Raw genomic sequence first — 9,417 nt, forward strand, 5'->3', positions numbered from 1 at the left:
GCGGAAGGATACGGAACCCTAAAACTGTTACGGACCAACACGGTAAGACAAACTGTTCTTTAGAAAGGGGAGCAATGTTTGTCCTTTTCTATCAATGAAATTACTGCACATCATCTCTCGATCAAAGACATACCACACTTAACTCTAGCACTATCAACAGGGGAGGAGGTACCTTATGCCCACCATACGAAAACAGTGTAATCTAGTCGTATACTTCATAGTTTCAAATTTTCATAATAAATATTTATCGCTTTTATGGAATTCTTCTACCAGATTCCATAACTGTTTTAATTGTTTTAACTTAACTTAAACATTAGTCCTAGCAGTAAATGCGACTTATGAGAATGAATGTCATATTCAACATTTTGAGGTTCTGGGCCTAGTTGCGCGTCACTATCGCTTTAATAATTTTTTGTTAATAAAAGTCAACGACAATTAACAATGTTTTAATTTTTTTGTGGTGGCCATGTAGTGCAACCCCCGCCCTCTCCTGCTCACGGTTGTAACTGGTTCTTCAAACACGCTGACTGCTAGCGTTAACGGCTGAAAATCGCAACCTCACGTTTGTGTCCAAGGTCAGTCTCCAATTCACTACGTTCAGATTTCCGCAAAAAACAATCATGGGTTTCTTCGATGCAATGCAAACTATAAAGCAACTTTACTAATTACAATACGTCCTTGCACGTGAGCACTCTTTAGTATACGAGATCTTTGTCTAACGGCAATAACGTCATTTTATCTCAATATTTTTTTATGGAGCTCTACCTCTGTGTCATAAAGTTATCACGACTAAAAAGGAAAAAAGGCTTAAGTGGAAAATATCGTCGCTTAGCCCAACGCTTCGTACGTTACAAAGGTGTTTTATTTGCACTCTGGAGACGCCCGTCTTAACGGCTATACAATTGTCAGCAATCTTACGCCCCCACCACATAAATCTCGAACTCGTTCCAGTCGGTTACGTTCAAATTTTCGCAAAAAACAGCGAGTCTTGAAAAGTGAAGTGATGGCGCAAGTTGTGACGAGCGGAAATTGGTGAGCGCTGCGCTGCGCTCCGTCGAAGAAGCCGGTAGACGGACGGGTGTCCGCCCTGCTTACAAACGGTGCTCGTTTGTTATCGCGCGCAGCGGCTGCAGCCTCTAATGGACGGTGGAGAACCGACAAAAAACAGGCGATGCCAGTCACGGCTCTGAACGCGGCCTGCATCTCGACTCACACACAGACACACACACACACACACACACACACACACACACACACAGACACACGTGATGAAAGAGGAGGGGTAGGGGTAGTGGTAGGGGGGAAGGGGGGAGAGGAGACATACACCTTCGACTGCCCCTTCTTGAGCGTCTGTACGGTTTGCTTCATAAAGCGTAGCGGCACAAAAAGAAGAGTGGCGGGGGAAATAAGTGAGTTACTAATGGGGCGCGTGGAGTGACTGTGAAATCTACAACGCGGCGCGCTGTTGGCGGACAGGATTAATTAAGAACGGCGCTTTGGACGCCTAAGATATTGCCGCGGGTGTGCCCCGGGCCTAAAAAGACAAGGCGGAGGCGTCGGCGATGGCGACGTCGACGGCAATATTTTACGACATCGGCGGGCGGTCTCGGTCGGTCGGACCGCCGAGTTCTCACGGAGTCGCTGGCCGCCTCCGTCTGCGAGAGACGAGCCCACATGGTTAGACAGGACCACACAGCCGCACCCGTGGAAACGTGGTGCAGCCGAAGCCCGCGCAAGACACAGGTCAATGAGGTAAATAATGGACTGGCGCGGCTTCAGAGGCGCAGCTTCTGAAATATCGCGTACTTCTCACACTTTTAGTAGTGCATTAGGACAATGCAGAGTGCAAGTAGTAAGGGTACTAGTAAGCCGTACTACTTAGTAGTCGATCTAGGGAAAGTGGCATGAGAATTTATGCGGTGCACTGATGTACTGGTGCGTTGCGACCCTGATCACTACATAGCGGCGATGATGCGGTTAGCGTACAAGTTCCGTAATCGATGGTCCGCCGAATTCATTCTCGCCCTTTTTTTTATTAATTAGATTCTTGCCACACTACTCATATTATTTCACAGATATTACGTTTATCTGTATGAAATTTTATGAATTTCCTATGTTATCTGGTTCTTCGTTAATTTTTATTCTTTCAACAAATACACTACTCGCCATTAAAATTGCTACACAAAGAGGAAATGCAGATCCTAAACGGGTATTCATTGGACAAATATATTGTACTAGAACTGCCATGTGATTACATTTTCACGCGGTTTGGGTGCATAGATCCCGAGAAATCAGTACCCAGAACAAGCACCTCTGACCGTAATAACAGCCATGATATGCCTGGACATTGAGTCAAACAGAGCTTAGATGGTGTGTACAGGTACTGCTGCCCACGCAGCTTCAACACGATACCACAGTTCATCAACAGTAGTGACTGGCGTATTGTGACAAGCCAGTTACTTGGCCACCATTGACCAAACGTTTTCAATTGGTGAGAGATCTGGAGAATGTGCTGGCCAGGGCAGCAGTCGAACGTTTTCTGCATCCAGAAAGGTGCGTACAGGACCTGCAACATGCGGTCGTGCATTATCCTGCTGAAATGTAGGGTTTCGCAGGGATCGAATGAAGGGTAGGGTTGTAACACATCTGAAAAGTAACGTCCACTGTTCAAAGTGCCGTCAATGTTACAAGAGGTGATAGAGACGTGTAACCAATGGCACCCCATACCATCAAGCCGGGGGATACGCCAGTATGGCGATGACGAATACACGCTTCCAATGTGCGTTCACCACGGTGTCGCCAAACACGGATGCGACCATCATCATGCTGTAAACAGAACCTGGATTCATCCGAAAAAATGACGTTATGCCATTCGTGCACCCAGGTTCGTGTTGAGTACACCATCGCAGGCGCTCCTGTCTGTGATGCAGCGTCATGGGTAATAGCAGCCATGGTCTCGGAGCTGACAGTCCATGCTGCTGCAAACGTCGTCGAACTGTTCGTGCATATAGTGTTGTCTTGCTAACGTCCCCATCTGTTGACTCAGGGATCGAGACGTGGCTGCACGATCCGTTACAGCCACGCGGATAGGATGCCTGTCATCTCGACTGCTAGTGATACGAGGCCGTTGGGATCCAGCACGGCGTTCCGTATTACCCTCCTGAACCCACCGATTCCATATTCTGCTAACAGTCATTGGATCTCGACCAACGCGAGCAGCAATGTCGCGATACGATAAACCGCAATCGCGATAGGCTACAATCCGAAACGTGATGGTACGCATTTCTCCTCCTCACACGAGGCATCACAACAACGTTTCACCAGTCAACGCCGGTCAACTGCTGTTTGTGTTTGAGAAATCGGTTGGAAACTTTCCTCATGTCAGCACGTTGTTGGTGTCGCCACCGGCGCCAACCTTGTGTGAATGCTCTGAAAAGCTAAGCATTTGCATATCACAGCATCTTCTTCCTGTCGGTAAATTTCACGTCTGTAGCACGTCATCTTCGTTGTGTAGCGATTTTAATGGCCAGTAGTGTATTATAACTGTTGACAGGTAGAAGACCAAACGCGCATAGTTTTCCTGAAAATGTTTGTCAGTCGAGATTTCCGAAAATCTGTTTACCTGAAATCGGGCAAGGTAAAAAGAACTGCTTCCGACTTGGACGTTTCGATCTGCAGACACAGGTTTCAAGGACGAGAGGCAGGCTTGGAATCCCAAGTCAAACGTCGATAAATAACGGCATAAACAACTTTATTCAATGATATAATGAGTTACAATGTGCCATAATATGAGGGTAGTGTACGATTAATCGTCGTATGAGTTTTAGACATTAGAAGTTGCAGGATATTCTTCAAACAGACACGGAAAACATCAATTAAAACTGAATGCAATTTTATATCTAAATTGAAGGTGGAAGGGGGAGAAAATAACCCTGGCCAGCCTGGCTAGTGTCCGGTAGATACCTGCCTTAAGACAGCTGAAGAAGAGAAGAGAGGATCTTGACACACAGGGGACGCGTCTTCTAGGTGGCTATCGATTTCTCTGATGATTTTATACTGAGGCTACGGACTATTTCTCGAAACAAACTCGCCCTGCAGCTAGAAGGCTCGTAATGTCGCACGCAGCTCCCTGGCTAGGCTGCGATAAGGGAGTGCCCACTCGAGGGTCGCACTGCCCGGAAACAAGGCCGCCATTCACGACCGTGTACAGCTCAGCAGGGAGACTCACAGGGATGGGCGATAGCTACCCAGCCTGAGGTCACACGATACTACAGCACACGGTCTCACCGTCTGACGTTTTACTCCAATAGGCAGGGCAGTTCTCAGACTGAATTAGTATGGGACCCACTTCAGAAGTTGGCTTACCAGTGTGACGGCTGTGCGAGTGTCAGACACAAATACAAAGGTAAGGAGCTCAGTCCCAGGTTGGCCTTGGGCTAATTTCTTTGCCAGTGTTCATCCCTTAGAAATGCTTTTTGCGTATCAAAAGAGAAACGTCAAGACGGGGTCCCAGCTGAATATAGCGCCCCTTCCCCACAAAGGTTTGGCCGAGTCGCCTGTCTCGTCAGACGAAATCAAAGGAAAACGCGGAACGTCAAATAGAAAATAGAATACTTTTTAATTTCCAGATACTGGACAGTATTATTGATACACATAACATTCACATTTAACTACAAGGCATTTAGCACATTCGTTGATATCTTAATATATCACGAAAAAATGCATTTTCATGCGATTAGTATTGAAAATAAAAAAAATGTAATTTGATTTACTATCTCTTGATTAAAATTTCAATTTGGTAACGTTAACAGAATTCAAATAAAAGAAAAAATGATACTAACGAGATTCAGGTCCGAAAGTCGCGATTACAAGTCTAGAACACTATGCACTCTGCTACTGACGACCCTGTTACAATGCTCGAAAAGTTTGACGCTTTTATAAAACAGATTTTTCTTGTACGTTTAGATTCCAGCACTTTTTTAAAACACGACCGTTTCCGTAACACATGAGCCTGCGTCAGATATGATTCTACCTGTTACCCGTCCAACTTATCAGCAAAATTTACATGCTATGTCACTAGATAGAACTGCTTTATCTTGTGGTTTAGCATCTAAATTTTTGTGGTAAGTGGAACGCGTTATTCTTCTAACCGATAGAATCAGATCTGAGGATCGTTCATGTGCTACCGAAAACAATCATTTTAAACAATTGAAGCAATTTAAAGAGACAATAAAAACAGTTTCTTATACAACAAGTGATTGCAGATTTTCCCCGAGGACAACATATCAGTTTGTTGCGACTTTGATGGCGCTTGACAGTCTTGAAAATCGACCTTTTCGAGTCTTTTTGAGCTGCGTGCTCTACTGTTTTAGTACGCTGTTTTCCGGATACTGATTTTCTTACGGCGTGTCTGAAGAAGTCGAAGAGGACCACCCCACAAGGCCCCATTGTAAGTAATTATTCCATAGGCCCTGTTACTTCATGAACATATTGCGTCGAAAAGAAAATGTTACATGTGACGATATCTTTGCAACTGGGAGAGGGAGACATTAATCGGGTAAGTAAAAGAAGTTACGGAGGATGTAGTAGTTAAGTAGAGGTAGATAGATTAGCACAGTACAGGAAGAGATGAAGGGTAGCATTAAATCAGAGGAGAGAGCGACGCAAGTAGGCGGCGGCAGGAGCAGACAAAGCGCGGCTTTACCTCCGCGAGCAGGGCGTCGATGTCCTTGTAGTCGGCGCCCACGCACGGCTTGCGGGCGAGCGCGCGCCTCTCCAGCTCCTCCCACGGCACGGCCTCCGCCGCCGCCGCCCTGCGCCCCGGCGGCCTCCTGGGGGCGGCGGTGCCTGCCCCCGGGGGCGTCGTCGTCTTGGAGGCGGCCCCCGCGCGGCCGCCTCGCACCGCAGCCGCCGCCGCCGGGGGCTTTCGGGCGGGCGGCGTCAACTTGGCGCGCGGAGACGCCTTCTGCTCCGGCCCACCCCTGGCCCGCGGACTCGCCCTCTTTGTCACGTCCTCCGAGGACAGCTGCTGGCCCTTCTTCGGCGACACGTCCTCCGTGGAGCTCTGGCGGCTGTTGCGCCGCGCGCCAATCCTGCCGCTCAAGTTCTCCGACGACAGCCGGCCGTTGACACCCTTCGTCGCTCTAGCCGCCGGGTCCTCTGACGATGAAACGCTGCCGCTGCGAGACTGTCCATTTCTGGTGTCCTCCGAAGACTCGATGCTCTTGCGCCTGCCATCTTTGGCCAGTGGACCGTCATCCCCGTTCGCCACTTTAGCCTCCTCTCCCCCGACATCAGACGAGAGACTGCCGCTCTTCTCCTTCATGTACTTCAGCACTCCTCGCGGTGGCTGCTGCTTATATCTGCCCTTCACCACCCTCGCTTCCACTTCACCTTGCTTGTGGTCCTTCCTCTGGACAGACACCTTCCTGACAACTCCAGTTTTCCTTCCGTCTTTGATCTTCTGAGGCGAGGATTTCTTCTCTGGCGCCGGGAGCTTCTGCTCTGGAGGCGGCGCATTCTCCCCTTCGTCCAGTACCGTGCTGGCCATCTCCGTCACTTGCTCTGTGGGCGTCACTTCCACCCGGATCCTGAGCGCTTCAGCCGGCACCTTCTCCTCCCCGTCCATCACCAGCTGGTCCACAAAGGGCTGTTTCTCGCTGCGCACGGTGACCACCTGATCGGCGGTTTCCTCCAGCACCATCTGCTCCGCATACTGCTTAGCGCCGCCTCCTCCAACCTGCTCCGCGCTGTCCGTCTCGTCCCGGTCGGGGAGATGGTCGGTAGAGTGGTGCGCTGCCCCGCCGCCGAGGATGTCCGTCAGGTCCTCCGCGGACAGGTTGAGGAAGTTCTCGCCGGCCAGCCTGTTGCCCACCGCTTCGCTGTGCCCCTTCACGTCGTACTCGGTGGCCGGCGAGTGGCGCCCGTTCCGGGCCCTCATGGCGCCCTTGTCGAGGCAGGCCCTCGAGCCCTTGTCCAGGATGTCGGACGGCTTGGCGCGGCACCAGCCCTTGATGTTCTGCACGAGGCTCTCTGACGAGTGGTGCGCCGAGGCGGCGGCCTCCCTGGCCCTGGCCAGCACCGGCGTGCCGGCGCCCCGCGGCCGCTCCTTCCCTTCCGACGTCCGCACCATGACTGCGGCGTGACCGCCGACGTGCTCGCTGACCCGCTGGTTTCTCTTCTTTCTCCTGGCGCTGAGCCGCGTGCCGTCAGCTGACCGGGCCAGACCGGTGCCCGGCGGTGGGGGGACGCCTTCGCACTCGTCTTCGCGGTCGCCGGCGCCCGCCTTGGCGGCTGACGCGAGCGTCGCGGCGGCGTGCAGCCGGTTGGACGCCTCGGCGCCGATACCCCCTCCCCCTCCGCGGTCCCCCTGGCTCTCTAGCGAGCAGCGGCGCAGCTTCTCGATGCCGGCGCCGTGCGCCTCGCCCGTGCACGCTTTGTGCAGCTGCTGGCGCTTGCTGCGCGGCGTCGACTGCGAATGGGAGTCGATGTCCGGACCGCCGCGGAGCGAGTTCTCGAAGGCGCGCAGTTGCAACATTTTCACGTGCCGCTCGACCTGCTGGCGCCTACGCGCTTTTATCCTCTACTACAGTCTCTCCGCCTCACACTTTACTACTGTGCATAACTTTTCACTCACAAGAAGCCTTCCATTATTAATTAGCGGCAGTATCAGAAACCAAACATCTATCACTCCGAGTTGCCATACAGTCGTATTCAAACAAGCCAAACGAAATTCAGTTTCCGCCACGCAGCCGTACTACAAGCCTAAAACCTGCGCACACAGGAACATCGTAAGGCACCAAATTCAGGAGACAAAAATAGAAAATTGTTTCGCTAGAGCCTAGAATCCACACATCAACATGTATCACAGGTAAACCAGTCTTGATGCCAGAATTAGGAGTCGTATCGTAATTTAATTTCCACAACAAACTCTCGTATTACAAGTCTACACCTTTCTGTTGTTTCTCGTTTCTCCTAACAGACCGCAACACTCCAAAGTCATGAGACGAAACAAAAAGACTTTCTCACTACAACCACGTACTCACACCTCTGTACATACTGCACATACGCTAATCTCCAAGCTAGTTGTATGAAACGAATCGAAGTTCAGATTTCATCCGAGAGCCGAAAACCACGTATGGTCCCTGCAAACGTTCCCTTACATTCGTTACACGTCGCCAAATTCACGAGACGTAACCAGGAAAAGTTATCACGAAAAATAAGAATCGACACCTCAATAAACAGCGCAGTTATACCAATTTTGAGGACAATATTAAGAAAAATAATGGGAGTTTTGATTCTTCCATGGATTAGCAAACTAAATATACTCCCTGCAAATGCTACCTCATATGTCGCAATACACTGTGAGACTCCAAATTCAGGAGGCGAAACCACAAAATTGTCTCACTATCTCAACATATACCGCACGTAAACAAATCTCGAAGACAGTGTTAGGAGACGAAGTGAAGATAAATTTTTACCACACATTCGTATTACAAAAGACAAATCCTGCAAAATTTTACCACACGTCCTAATACATTGCAAGGCTCCAAATTTGTGAGACGAAACTAGAAAATTGCATCAATAACCAAGAATCCCCACTTAACACACGGGGCGTAAACCGATTTCGAGGAAAGTATTAGAGGACGAATGCAAATATCATTGCTGTAAACGTTTCTCAAAAGTCAAATACAACGCTTCAAATAAAAGATGGAAATCCGAAAAAGTCACTGGAGCCAAAAACGTCCACCATAACTGACAGGCATTCATAAAAGCGTAGAAAGTTGTTGTCCACGCAGTATTTTGTTACAAGTCTATTTTTTCCTGTCCGATTGATAGCCACTGTCAAGAGCGACTCTGTAGTCAATATTGAAACTAATGCAATATGTAATACGACGACTCAGCAAAAACAGAAAATGCATGTACTCGTTATCGGATTTCGTGCACTCGGTAACTTCGACTGACGATGGGTTCTAAACCACATTGCGTAAACCAAAATCTTGTCTCGCATTCGGAATCTCATCCTGTGGAAGTAATTTTTCAAAAAATTGTTAATTTATAGTTCGTTTCAGCGGAAAATGTACACCTTATCTTACACCGAAAAAAAAACTATCTTGCCGACATAAAGGACCCACATCGACAATATGGGACGTCCACAACAGCGGAGAAAGTGATATGTTGTCGTTCTACTGACGCGTTATTTTGTCTCCATCAAGTGCAGTGGGGAGAAACAGGGTACAACATCAAAAAAGTATTTATCAAAATAATTATGCTGAGTGCCAACTCGATTGTTAATTACTTGCAATTAGTCTCAGTTTCGCTATGAGAAAAAATGCAGGGGGACCTGAATTTATTGCCTTTCGGGTTAGCATTATCTTCAACTGCCGACCAGTTAGCACGCATCTAGATCAAGCCGCT

At 49.0% G+C, this 9,417-nt stretch overlaps 1 protein-coding gene across 1 annotated transcript in view; it reads right to left on the reverse strand.

The window, feature by feature from the left end:
• LOC124545602 (unconventional myosin-XVIIIa) overlaps nt 1–6,703 on the reverse strand; it is a 387,918-nt gene extending 381,215 nt beyond the window's left edge. The window contains exon 1 of the mRNA XM_047124550.1: nt 5,705–6,703. Coding sequence (XP_046980506.1) covers nt 5,705–6,703 — 999 coding nt within the window. The remainder of the gene's footprint in view (nt 1–5,704) is intronic.
• Nucleotides 6,704–9,417: the final 2,714 nt, after the last annotated feature.

The sequence above is a fragment of the Schistocerca americana genome, chromosome 8 (assembly GCF_021461395.2).
Source record: "Schistocerca americana isolate TAMUIC-IGC-003095 chromosome 8, iqSchAmer2.1, whole genome shotgun sequence".
Classification (NCBI taxonomy): Eukaryota; Metazoa; Arthropoda; class Insecta; order Orthoptera; family Acrididae; genus Schistocerca; species Schistocerca americana.